At 37.7% G+C, this 14,375-nt stretch overlaps 1 protein-coding gene across 1 annotated transcript; it reads left to right on the top strand.

The window, feature by feature from the left end:
• The first annotated feature begins 4,486 nt into the window (after window positions 1-4,486).
• Window positions 4,487-5,413, top strand: LOC136747072 (olfactory receptor 6N1-like). The gene has a single exon (XM_066700027.1). The coding sequence runs from the start codon at window positions 4,487-4,489 to the stop codon at window positions 5,411-5,413; it is 927 nt and encodes a 308-aa protein (XP_066556124.1).
• Window positions 5,414-14,375: the final 8,962 nt, after the last annotated feature.

Raw genomic sequence — 14,375 nt, 5'->3', positions numbered from 1 at the left:
ATCATTGTGACCTCTAGCAATAGTGTGACTCCACAAATATAGATTGATCTATATAGCTGTTATTCTAGGAATTTGCATCACAACTTTAAAGCATAGATGGAAACACAGTCCTGATGATGGAAAGCAAGCCCATCAGGTCAATACTAGTAAGGACTCATCCATGTAATGCAGCTAATGTAACCAATACCAATTTAACACTTAGAACACAATATTTATCATGACTACAACTTGCATGTAAAAGCCCCATTGTTACTTTTATGTAATGATGAATATGTTTTTGAAATGTATGAACACTGATTAATCCTTGTGAAAGATTACAGTTGACCAATCTACATTACAGTGGGGTGTTAATACTTCACTTCACTAATACTTTCACTCCATAGATATCCAAAAAGGTTACGTAAGTATTGGCATCCACCTGTTTTACCATAGTGATTTTGACTGAATTAATCTGTACATAGAAACATGCCATTGCTAAATATAGTTTTATAAACAATATTAAAGTTAATAAAAAACACTTACCTTCTAACTAGTATAACATGTAACTTTGGTGACATTAGATTATTTAAAAGCTCATGAAGAGCAAACAGTCTGACTCGTAATGTTTCCTTTTTGTGTGTTTATATTTCTGCTCACTTTCTGCTCACAACCCAGAACTAAATAAAAAGGCAATGCTTAACTTAATTTTTGTATTATTATTATTGTTTAATCAAAGATAATTTAAAGTTTTTATAAATTAAAAGGTGCCGTGAATACATGGAAAATGCAATCTGGTCTGAATTTTCAGTGTGAATGTATAAACAATATAAACAGAAAAGTACTTAATTTGCACCCCATTGTTAAACATAGTATGACTGCAGACAGTGTAGCCTTTTACATATAAGTTGGAGTCACACTTTAACACATAAAGCATGATATTTAGCATGACTCAAACTTACATGTAAAAATGCCTAGTGACATGAATACTATACAGTAATCAATAAGGCACATACCATTCTGAAAGAAACATTTTTTAGAATATTATTAAACAACATTTTTCAAACATTGCATTTTAACATGTTGTGACTTAAATACTGTGCATTTAACACACACTGCCACTTATTCTAAGAAACTATATACATTTGGCTTGCTTCTTTACTCTTTTCAGTCATTATTGGAATGGAAAAAAGGCTATACAAAAACAAATAGTAGTGTAAGAATAATGGAAATAAGGGAAAATACATAAAATAGCATAATGTCTACAAAACTAGTAATCCTGTATATATTATGAATCCTGTAATGGTCCATAGGACTGATGTATCACATTCAACCAATGCTTACCACTATCAACAGTAATATGTTAGCCCAACCCTAAGAACTAAAGTAAGCTTCTAAAAGATACTATATGCATTATTTTGTCAAAAATAAATAAAACGTCAAGTCTCTTTTACCAATTAAAATAAGGGACTGTTCATGTAAAACAGTTATTAGTATTCTCTGTTAACAACCACAATCAAAATAAAACATGTTTTCAAGATTACCCTTCAGAAGAACATTTCCCTTCATCCTCCTTTTCATGTATTTATTATGTGGGTGATGAGAAGTGTAGTTCTCAAATTCTTCTGATGAGTCCATTTAAAGCAATTTGAACACTGTAAACTGAGTAAAAAAATGGTCCAGATGTAAATAAAATGTTATATATATATTACACCACACTATTTAAAATGTTGTAGCATAAACAAAAAACTGTTGTCCTTTAAATTGTTTTGCAATCCCACTGAACATATTACAAAAATAAAAAATATTGAAAACCATATAATCAAAGTTCCCCTTTAAAATTGTTCACAGAAGAACTCACACAATGTCCATAACCCAAACACTGCTATTTAGCACAGAGTTGAATTCAGATTTGAAATTGGCATAGTTTTCAGAGCTCCTTGCCAACTCTAAAGTGCAGGAACATGTATGAGTAACTGGTCTTCGAGTAAATGCACTAATTTCAGTGAAGACGACCCTGATAGTCTTGGAAAGAAATAGGTCAGATCCAGTGCAGTACCTCAGAAACAAAGCAAGCTCCTTTTCATCCTTCTCGCTGACATACCTTTGCAGATGATTTGAGACAGTTGTCTCAGACTGTGACATATGCAAAGGAAACTGGAAGCTTTTTGTCACATTTCTTGCCTTTGATTGAAGATTTTCCAGTATTTTATTCAGACCTTGTGTCAGAATGTCTTCTGCAATGGGTTTCAGAATGGGCTGCCGACTGAATAATAAATGTTGGCTGCTGCACTAATTCTATGTGTGCAATTTCCTGCACCAGCCTTTCCAGGTTTTCCTTTGTTGGCAAAACTGTGCATTCATGGCTGCTAAGTACACTGAGTAGCTCATCATAATCTGCACTTTCAAAATCTGCTATAGCTTCCTGCAAGACATCCTTCTCAGTAGTACTGATATACTGAAAGAAAGCATCCATCAATGTGTGGATGTGCACTACACTACACCGTGCGCTTAACGTACAAATAGGTTATTATATTTAGGAAATAATATGACCCTTCTATACATTAAATAAACGTCAATATAATTTAACAAATTAAAAGTATTTATGCACCTTTCAGTCCAGTAAGTATACATTAACCTTGTGTTGTAATGAAGTTCACCACAGCTTCAGGATCACTTTGATGTTTGTGTCTGTGAAGTCCAAGTCTGTGAAGTTGACGTCTAAGGTATCGCACACTGATGTGCAGCCCTTCAATTATTGAAAGACATAAAACGATTTCTATCTGCGTTAAGCCTTGTTGGAAATAAAATCGAATTAGTTGATCCAGCACTGCCTCTGCCATGTTAATCTCAGCAATGTCTCATTAAAAACACAACACTTCTTCTCACCTAGTGAGAGATAACTCGTGATCACAACATAACGCCCCGTTATGTCGTGATCACGAGTTAACGCGAGGTAATTTATCTCGTGATCATGACAAAACAACTCGTTATGTCGTGATCACAAGATAACCAGAGGGGCTTTTTATTTTTCATGTCCTCAAGGAGCCACCGTACCTATACAAGTTTATAAGCTTATTGCTCTGATGTGGATTTCTCCAGCATGTGCATTCCGTACAGTTTTTATATTAGCAGTCAGATGGCAGCTGTGTGGCAGAGTCATAGAAAGGTTGATTGTGACAATATTTCACAGGTCAAACTTGAGTGTACTGATATTTTGAGTTTAATACACTTTGAATTCAGTTGCATTCAGACTAGTTTTATTGCATGTAAAATGTGTTCTAATGGAAAGGCCAAGTTACATAATCGATTTTCTTTAAAATATTTTTTAACTGTGTATCTTGACAAAATTCAGAGCCACCACAGAACCTCTAATGTGGAGGAATAAGAATAGCTAATTATTTTGCATTCCCTCCGAAAATATTTTGCATTCCCCTGCAAAAAATAATGACTTGTTGGATGTATTTACTGTTAGTTTTAGTTGTGTTTCAAATAATTTTGTGCCAATAGAAATTGGATTGTTTTACTTGCTGACAGTCATGTCAATGTGTTCCCAGGGTCTGTCAAGCGGCCTAAAGGTACGTTGCCTTATGAGGCCGCCCTGTATATAGTTTGTTCATTATTGCATTGTAGCAAGCGGCCAATGCTCCCATGTTTATGGTTTGTATGTCATGGTAGAGCCTGCTGTTGTCCTGCATTAGCTGTGTTAATAGGTGACAACTCCTCCCGTGTTATGTGGTGTTGCATGATTTGCTTCCTGCACCCCGTGATGTGTTTAGTTGTTATGACAGCACAGTGACTAAAGAGTCACAAACTGGATGTAGTAATTGCATGCTCTGCCATTGGCGGAAGTACTTCTCTAAATTGTCATCAGAAAAAACAATGCATGTGTCAGCAAACTGTAGTGGAATACATTGAACTGTGTGGTCAAAATGCTGACACGCTAATCTAAATGCATTGTGATGGTAAATAAAATAAAAACAGGAGGAAATTTGGAGGATCATTATTATTATTATTATTATTATTATTATTATTATTATTTCTTGGCAGATGCTCTTATCCAGGGCGACTTACAAAATATAAGCATAATACAAAGTGCAGAAGTCCTCCTGCCTTTGAGATCTGGAACAATCTGGAAAAACAATATTTTATAACATTTAACTACTTCCACACTTCCCCCCTGCTTTCTGTTAATGATGCTATGTACTATTTTTATTTTCAAGTTATTAGTGTATGAGAGTTAAAGAGGTTTGGATGTCCCAATTGATTAATTACCCAGCTTCAGCGATAATTAAAACAATTTAACAACTTTAAATCACAGTGGTGAAGGTATTCTACTGGGTCTCGGTGTAAAGTATATATCTACCAGCAATGGCTTGATGTGCACAGAACTGCCTGGGCACATGCAAGACAGGAGACGATATGTATATGAATGTAACCTGAACAACTGAATCTTCTTTCCTTCACTAGGTCTACCTGATACCAGAATGCCATGGAAAACACCTCAAACATGACGTCACTCTTCTTGACAGGATACAAAGAAACTGGGGATTTGCAATACTTATATTTTATAATCATACTTCTAGTGTACATGCTAACAGTAGCTGCTAACACAGTTATTATTTGTGTGATTTGTGTGGAGAGCAGTCTTCATGAGCCCATGTACATGTTTTTATGCAGTTTACAGGTTAACGGTTTGTATGGGAGTACTGCTCTGTGCCCTGCTCTTTTAGTCAATATTTTATCTGAAAGTCATGAGATTTCTCACACAGCTTGTCTAATACAAATATATTGTTTGCACACATATTGCATGTGTGAGTATATGGCTTTAGCTGTGATGGGGTATGACAGATATGTTTCAATTTGTCACCCATTTCACTACAGCACCATTATGTCTTCATCAAGAGTATATAAACTCATAGCCCTAACTTGGCTGGTTCCTCTTGTTATATTTACAGTAATGATAGTCGTAACTAGTCGACTGCCACTGTGCAAACGAACCATTGAAAAGGTATACTGTGCCAACTATTCAGTAGTCAAACTTGCTTGTATTGACGTCACCATTAACAATATTATGGGTTCAATTTTAAATACCGTATATATTTTCCCCCTGGCTCTCCTGATTCTGTATTCATATGTACATATACTCAGAGTCTGCTTAAAATTGTCCGCTGCATCACGATCTAAAGCTCTGAACACCTGTGTTCCCCATTTAGTGACTGTCATCAATTTCTTTGTTTCTACTTTGTTTGAACTGTTTCAGAGTAGATTTGACATGGAATACGTTCCTCTAGTGATCCGGGTTCTTCTTTCTGTGTACTTTCTCATCTTACCTCCTTTACTAAATCCAATAATCTATGGATTAAGAAGTCAAAAGCTCAAAGAAAAGACAAAAAAACTGCTCTGTCCTAAACTGATATTGCCGGTGCTAGAATAGTCCTCAAAGTGCTTCAATTCCAAGAGCATTCTATGTCACTTCAAATTGCAGAACTGTGGACTTACACTCTAACAGTAGTATCATAAATACATGGAATCCAAAACATATATATATATATACTGCTCAAAAAAAATAAGCGAACACTCTAAGTTCAGAAATCAATGTTAAGTGTTCCCTTAATTTGTGTGAGCAGTATATATATATATATATATATGTGTGTGTGTGTGTGTGTGTACAGACGGGTGACAAATTACATTAAAAACCAACATAAAGTGTCTCAGTAAGGTGTTGGGCCACCACGAGCCACCAGAACAGCTTCAATGTGCCTTGGCACATATTCTACGAGTCTCTGGAACTCTACTGGAGGGATGGAACACCATTCTTCCAAAATATATTCCCTCATTTGGTGTTTTGATGATGGTGGAGGAGAGCGCTGTCTAACACATTGGTCCAAAATCTCCCATAGGTGTTCAATTGGGTTGAGATCTGGTTTTTGCGAAGGCCATAGCATATGAATCACATCATTTTCATACTCATCAAACCATTCAGTGCCCTGTGGATGGGGGCATTGTCATCCTGGAAGAGACCACTCCCATCAGGATAGAAATGTTTCACCATAGGATAAAGGTGATCACTTTGTAAAGATTTGCAGTGACCCTTCCCTCTAAGTGGACAAGTGGACCCAAACTATGCCAGGCCCCCCTCACTGTAGGGGTCAAGCAGTCAGGTCTGTGCCGTTCTCTTGGTGTCGCCACACATGCACTCACCCACTTGTGGAGAACACTAGCCAGTTGAGTAGTCTTTGTGACTGAAGCTCCTGCCATTCATGCCCCAATAATGACCCCTCTTTCAAAGTCACTTAGATCCTTTCCTCTTGCCATCTTGATCCAAAATTGAGGTCAGCTGGGCTTTTGCATCATTTTTACACATGCCACAGAACATGATAGGATGTTAATTGCCTAATTTTATCATGCAGTACACCTCTTTGGAGGCATCTGGATTCGTTATGTTCCTCCACTCATTTATTCAGGTTTTTCTTTTAATTTGTCACCCGTCTGTATATATACACATTTACACACACAACCACACATTGTGAAGTTTACTGTAGCACTATTAATATAATGTATCTGTTACTGAATAAATTATAAAAAAAATCATGAACATAATATAAATGGAATGTGAAATCAAAATATAAATATCAAAGAACTTTAAATGTGGTACAATGCATCTCAGCTGTCAGATATGCTATTTCACATTGGGTGAAGCACATGCTCCTGTATTGTGCAAAGTCCAGACTTTAAGTAAATAATGTTTTTTTATGTTTTTTTTCTCTGCTTAATCTCAGATACATTTTCTCTCTCTACTCCTAGTCATGCTACATATATTCCATGGACATTCATTTGGATTTGATTATAACAAAATTGACAAATGTATCCCATTTTATATGTGAATAGAAAGATTGTAAAGCATGTTTCTCATGTATATTGCTGTAAGAATAAAAATATCAAGTAAATAAAACAAGATAAAACATAATCTCATTAATTTGAGTGCTGTACCAGATAATGCTCATTAGAAGTGAACATAGCCCTGTAATTAATTGGATAATATCTGGATATCTGGATATCTGGATATCTGGATTTCCCCCTAGCAAGAGGAAATTAGTTTTACATAGTGTTACATGATACTAGAGATGTTTATTTATCACCATTCAGACACTGTTGTAAAGATATCCTCCTGGGTCCTGATTCATACTATATCTTACATCAGCTTGCTGGAGAGCACAGAACTGCCTTCATCTATTCATCGGACAGGAGCATCTCACTGTACAGAGGAGCAGGTACCATCACATGACTCTACTCTCCTTGAATTGTTGGTTTTATGGGGTCTGTATGTTTCCATGCATGGCAGTTATGTGTGTGAGAATCTATCAAGAGTTTAGCTCATGGTGTTGTTACTGGCTCTATATGAATATCTCATTCCAATCTGTTTGTTCTGTTACAACTATGTTCATATGGTAAAAGTCTTGTTTCTGTTTTCTAAAGTCATTATTAGTTTTTGTATTTCGAGTTTCTGTATTTCATTGTGGTCACTTTAAGAATTACAGTCTGTCAGTAACAGGAAGTTACATCATGTGAATAGTGATCAGGAAGTAACTAAGCATGACACAGACAGTTGTCTTGTTTTATCTCAATTAATCCAGCTAATCCTGCATACATCTTATTCCTTTGGTAGCATCTTGGGTATGTATTGTTTTGTTGTATTGTTATATACAATTGTAGATAATTATTTTTTGAATAAAGTTGCATGCTAGAAAGTTTGATGCTAGAAACTCGAGATTCTATTGCCAATGTCTACACTGTTCTTAGGTCATTGGAAGTTCATATAAGACTAATTACAAGTACATAAATGAATAGATTGTTGATTGCATGTTAAAATACGGTGCTATATGTATTACATTTGGAGTTGGATATACAATGCACACATGAAGCCTGTAGCAGTAAGGAAACCTAAGGGATTTGGTTAGATTTATGGTCAAAAAAGCAAGCAGGTCAAAAAGCAAGCATAGTGTTGATTATGCTTTTTGTATGTTTTAGTTTCACGCTTTCCTTGCAACTTCAATAAACCTGTGGACAAGAGGTCAACTGTGTTCAGAGTCTTGATGTTTGGAATGCATTTATCTGACTGACTGCTATATATAGGACATATACCGAGGACAGCACACTGTTCATATTCAGAGGTTTCACTCAGGTGCTCCTACATAGGCATCCTGTCATTCAAGTTTAGCCATGTAGGAACCTCAATGTCATCCCTTACAGGGCATGCTTATGCTGCTTGTTCTTTATTCTCTCATGTCAAGCTCTTCCTATTTCAGTGAGGTTAAACTGAAGCAACTGAGGAGGCTGGTGGACTACCTGCTAGAACATTCAATTCATGACATTGATTATACAATTGTATACACACACACACACACGATGGTTAGGATACCACTCGAGATTTAAAAAAATAACCTGATTTTCATATCCTAATTTTATGAAATTGCCCATGAGTCTAAAGTCCTGCTTACAGTTACTAGAAAGAGGTTTAATGTAGTCATAAGAACATAAGAAAGTTTACAAATGAGAGGAGGGCATTCGACCCATCATGTTTGTTTGGTGTCCATTGATAACTAAGTAATCCAAGGCTACTATCCAGTATATTTTTAAATGTTCCCAAATTGTCAGCTTCAGCCACATCGCTGGGTAGTTTATTCCAGGTTGTGACAACTCTCTGTGTGAAGAAGTGTCTCCTGTTTTCTGTCTTGAATGCCCTGAAGCCCGATTTCCATTTGTGTCCCCGGGTCTGTGTGTCCCTGCTGATCTGGAAAAGCTCCTCTGGTTTGATGTGGTCGATGCCTTTCATGATTTTGAATCAAGTCTAACTACTTGTTTAGTAACAATGATCAACTTCACTGTAGGAAACAATGTTCAATCAATCAATCAATCAATTTTTATTTGTATAGCGCCCTTCGTAGGGTAGCCACAGAGCGCTTTACAGAGTGGTAAACATACAACAAATGTATAGCAAAATAAAATACCTAAATTCAATAAAGTAAAATAAATATAGACCTGTAAACAGTTTACATTATCTAAAATAAGTGAACATTTAAATAAATAAACCAATTAGGCACGGAGGAGAGAAAAACAAAAAACTCCTATGGATGGTATGTAGGAGAAAATTAATCTCTGGGGGTCCACGGCTTAGGGCCTAGGCCTAATGGTTGCCTCCCCTCCAGGCAGTATAGTTATTACAGCAGCAAGGAGATCAGAAAGTTCATTGACCGGTGCTGCTGGCTGTGGTCTTCCCTCTGGAGGAGGCCTTTCGCCGGCCATCGGGGGTGGGCGGGTTGGACCATCAACACCCATCAACAGCCTTTAGGTGGCTATGGCTCATCAGACCTTGGGTGTGGATGCCCCGTTGGCCCTCTGTGGTGGGGTGCCCCGGAGGAGAGTTGTGCCACGTTAGACTTCCATGGTGGGGAATGAGGTGCCTCATTGGACTCTCAGAAGGGGCTGTTGCTGGAAGACAAGGAATAGTTGTGCTCAGATACTGGTCATGCAATGCAGGACATTTCCAAAGACAGTTGTGCATTGCATGTCCATTGCACACCGGCGGCACTATGGGCTAGAAAAACAGAGAGTAAACAGATGAGTCTTCAGCCATGATTTAAAGGCTAAGACAGAGGGGGCATTTCTTACATTGGTTGGAAGATCATTCCACAGTTTCGGGGCCCTATAACTGAATGCTCGACCACCTGCAGTTTTCTTTTGTATTTTAGGGAGCACTAAGTAACCGGCTTCCTGAGATCTCAATGGCTGACCTGGAGTGTATTCAATAAGGAGATCTTTTAAGTAGGGAGGTGCCAGTCACTTAAGTGCTTTAAATAAGAGCACTTTAAAGTCTATCATGTAGCGCATGGGCAGCCAGTGAAGAGAAGCTAATACTGGAGTGATGTGTTCATGTTTTTTTGTTTTAGTTAGAATTCTTGCAGCAGCATTTTGGACTGAAGTGCAGAAATAGCTCTGTTTGTGCTACCTGACAGAATGGCATTGCAGTAATCCAATCTAGATGTAACAAATGCATGTATCAGTTTCTCAGTGTCCTGTAAGGAGAGGAATTGTCTTAGTCTAGCAATGTTTCTAAGCTGGAGGAAGGAAGATCTCGACACATTCTGAATGTGTGATTCAAAGGATAGATTATGATCACAGATGACACTCAAGTTTCGTGCCATCTCCTTAGGGGAGAAATTAAAGTTATCATTACTCAGTTTTGTCAGTGCATGATTGTAGAACCGTCTCGGAAATAAGTGGAGAAGTCGTGGAGATAAAGCAAATAGAACTTTAATCAAGCCGGCTCGGAAGCCCCACGTCAGGAATAATTCCTTCAGTGAGACTTAACGTTTACAAACATGAGTGCAGCTTTATAGGAAAATGACGTAACATCTTATGGCCGTTCATCCAATCAGAAGATACAGGTCCGGGTCCGTTTTACGATCTGTCCTCCCGTGAAGATGTGATGGATCCAAAGCAGATGTCCGTCTTTGATGTGCACTAGGAAGATGCGATCCCATGACCATCATTTACCTAGTGTCAATCGTTCTTTATCAGAAACAATTTCTGCCTATCTTGAGAAACGATTAAGTCATAAACAAATTTTCAGCAGACAGCTGTAGGCTATTTCGGCACTGTGTAATCTTTCATTACTGACAGGAGTTTCTAACAAATCAACCTTGTTGACCCTTTACTTGTCCTGCTAAATCTAATCTGCTCAGTCTGTATACAAACTACTTCTAATGCTAGTATTAATATAAAACATTATATGGCAATAGAGCGAAGCCAAAAGAAGCCAAAAGAATCGAGTTTGTCAGTTACAATAATTTCTTTCTCCTCAGGGGCAGGTGGTATAGTGCTGCGTTTTCAGCTTCCATCCATCACAACCTGCCACCTACGAGGTGTGTATGTATGTACGGCGAGGTAGTCAAATAATCAGGGGATAGGAATGTCTTTTTCTTTGCCTGGTCAGGCAAACAATTATGTCATGTCATAACTACACCTTATTGAATATTGAGCTCTCTTATGGAAATTGCAGTGGCCACCTACAATTTCCTGGAGCTTTACTGTGTATCTCAAATTATATTTCATCCTGCCCCAGGTCATAAACGTCAGTCCCCAGTTACATAATACATACATTGTTTTTGCTTCTAAGGGAATACAAAAGTCAGCAAAATGTTATTTCTACAAATTCAGTTATCCACATATATTTCTGTTGCATTTTGATTGTACATTCTACAAATCTCAAGAGAAGGGCAATGGACTTATTCTTACTTCATGACTCTTATTCTATTCATTTGAATAATTTGACATCTCCACCAAAAGTACATTATAAATTAACTATCAATACAAGAATATATGTTACTGCAGATATCATTTGAGCTGTTTCACAATGTATTGCAGATTCCTATAATCTGGAAAAACCTTTAATTTCAGTCGTAGTGGACCTCAACATTGGTCTGTTCAAGATGCCGTGAGGCTGTCTTTAAAGCTGCGCCCTCGGCCTACTGTGTCTCAACGAGAACAACAGCGTCTTCTCCATATGCACCTCTGCCACTACGGGTCAGACATCGGTTCCTTCAGGACACGATTCATAATGTGCATATCTGCCTTGTGGAATAAATCGGTCATCTGAAGACACAATGTGTGGTTCACACAACATCAGAGATCCTCCTTATAAAAGGCATCTCTATCACATGGACAGTAGTTGACATTCAAACAATCTATAAGGTTTCCAGTAAAGGGACAATTCAAAATAATAATCTTGATCCCAATTTATCACAGATTATTTCAGTACAGCACTCAGCTGTCATCAGCAGCATCATATCTCCTGTGTTACTGAATCAACTTTACTTCCTAGTGTAAATACTCTTGTGTGGAGCTGTCAAACTTTCAAAACAATGTGCTTATCTCTTTCCTTTTTATCTAACTTAAATATCTAAGACTGTTTTAATAATTATTACAGCAGCCCTTTCAACAACATAGTTAATAGTTGTTAGATAAATGATGGTAGTTATTAATCTTTTTCTCAATTCATTCTTTACAAATGAACCATCATTTGAAATTATTTCCATAGTTTCATTAGGAACAACTCCTATTATTCCTATTATTATTCCCGGTGTGGGCCTATTGCTAGCTACAGAGGACGAATTCGTGTTTCTACAGACCGAGTCAAGACAATTTGTGGCCTCTTATTTTTCTAAGAGTATCTACATGCTCCTCCAACACGCATACTCGTTCTGCCAACTCCTTATTAACTACGCATTTTGTGCATGTAAAATGTATCATTATGGTCGGCGGATCTAACCATGGTAAACATGCTGCACGACAAACAATAAATGGCATTAGAAAAAGATATTAGCAGTACTCCCCTTTTATGTGTCGCTGTTGTTTTTGCTTCACTTCTTGGAGGTAGATCCACGGCACTCCTGTGTGTGTCTCTGTTGATGTTGTTCTTGCTTCACTTCAGAGGCGCAGTTCTCCCGGACACGTCCGCACCCCCGCTGTCTTCGCTCGATCGCTCTCTCTCTCAGGCAACCTTCCTGTTCCGGTCGGCAACCTTCTTGATCAAATATATGTAATATACTTGTAAAACATATATGTATTTATAAGAAATTAGGTAGTTACACATATAACCTGTACAATTTCAAACATGCATCAGGTGATTAATGTGGCTTTTAGGTTAAAAAATCCATTAATAGATCACACAACTATTATTAAAAACAAACTTAATAAATGTAATCTAAATTGCTGCTTGTGTCTCCAAAGACAGAACAAAACTCATAAAATTAGATGTCACATTATTAGAGTGTAACTTTAGCAACTGAATCTTCTGAATCTACCTGATCCCAGAATCCCATGGAAAACACCTCACACACGATGTCCTTCTTATTGACAGGATACAAAGAAACTGGGGATTTACAATACTTATATTTCATAATTTTGCTTCTAGTGTGCATGCTAACAATAGCTGCTAATACAGTTATGATTTGTGTAGAGAGCAGTTTGGCCAGGTCTACAGACAATTCCTTGGACATGGCTTGGTTTGTGCTCTGACATGCACTGTTAACTGTGGGACCTTATATAGACAGGTGTGTGCCTTTCCAAATCATGTCTAATCAACTGAATTTACCACAGGTGGACTCCAATCAAGTTGTAGAAACATCTCAAGGATGATCAGTGGAAACATGATGCACCTGAGTTAAATTTTGAGTGTCATGGCAAAGGCTGTGAATACTTATGTACATGTGCTTTTTTTGTTGGCTATCATTCCCTTCGCCAAGTGGTTTAAGGCCAAAATACCTCCATTACTTCAATCACTAAGTCTTCCAGTGACTTATATCCCCCCTGTAGGGGTTGCCTGAAGTAAACAATATGTGATGAGATGTGCTGTATGTTACGTTTTAATTCATATATAACGGTAAGCAAAGATAAGTGTCCTTCAATCAGGAAATTAAAATAAAGAATAAGTAATCATCAATAATTTATTGAAAAATCCAGTAATTGTCAGCCCATAAAAAAGCAAATCTTTGCCATAGCCTACCTTTATTTATTACAATACTTCCTTGCACAAAGCTATAGCAGATCCTTAAGCCCTCCTGCTACATGTTGTCTATTACTTTTGATCAACGTATAAAGAATAAGTAATGAGAAGTATTGTCCTACAATTTGGAAACAGGAAAAAAGAAATAAGTAACAATTACATATTTAATAAAAAAACAGGGAAACAGGAAAATGTAACCAACAGGGAAACATAAAAATAAGTAACCGGGAAACAGAAAGGAGGAATGAGTAACCATTACTTATAAAAAATTAAATGTAGAAAGTAATCAAATTCACAGAGGTCCCTCCTCTTTGCTCACACCACCACCACGATCACAGCTTCCCTGCACTGGCAGAACCACTCTGACAGAAGAGCCTGAAGTAGTCTTCAGTGACGCTAATCTTAGGTCAACTGACTGCAAGGGCTCAAACGGGGCCTTGGAAAGTGCGTCCAGGCGCCACGTGGGCAGAGAAGGAGCGCGGGTAGGCCTCAGCCTGCGCGCACCTTTTAAAAAAACTGCGCCACCAAAAAATATGAGCCCGGAGGCTCGCTATCAATCCTGACATGACATGAGGAGATAGTGGCCAAATAAATCTTGAGCGTGGATGGGGACTTGCCCTGGTCCAACAGCTTGTAGCATTATGATGGGTGTATTTTGATAAGAGCATTTTAGCTCTGAGCTGAAGCACTGATCTAAGGAAGACCTCTCCCCCCCAAAGTTATCAGATTTCCTTAAAGTGTGGAACTGGTTTACATCAAAGTGACAGTTTTGGTAGGATGGCACCGAGAATAGGCCAAATAGTTTGGAATCCTGCTGTGAGATGTCTGGAGA

Source organism: Amia ocellicauda, chromosome 3 (assembly GCF_036373705.1).
Source record: "Amia ocellicauda isolate fAmiCal2 chromosome 3, fAmiCal2.hap1, whole genome shotgun sequence".
Taxonomy (NCBI): domain Eukaryota; kingdom Metazoa; phylum Chordata; class Actinopteri; order Amiiformes; family Amiidae; genus Amia; species Amia ocellicauda.
This window is presented reverse-complemented; position numbering and strand designations above follow the sequence as displayed.

Excerpts from the sequence above, each read along its gene's own strand:
- LOC136747072 (XM_066700027.1), top strand. The coding sequence starts at position 4,487 with ATGACGTCACTCTTCTTGACAGGATACAAAGAAACTGGGGATTTGCAA.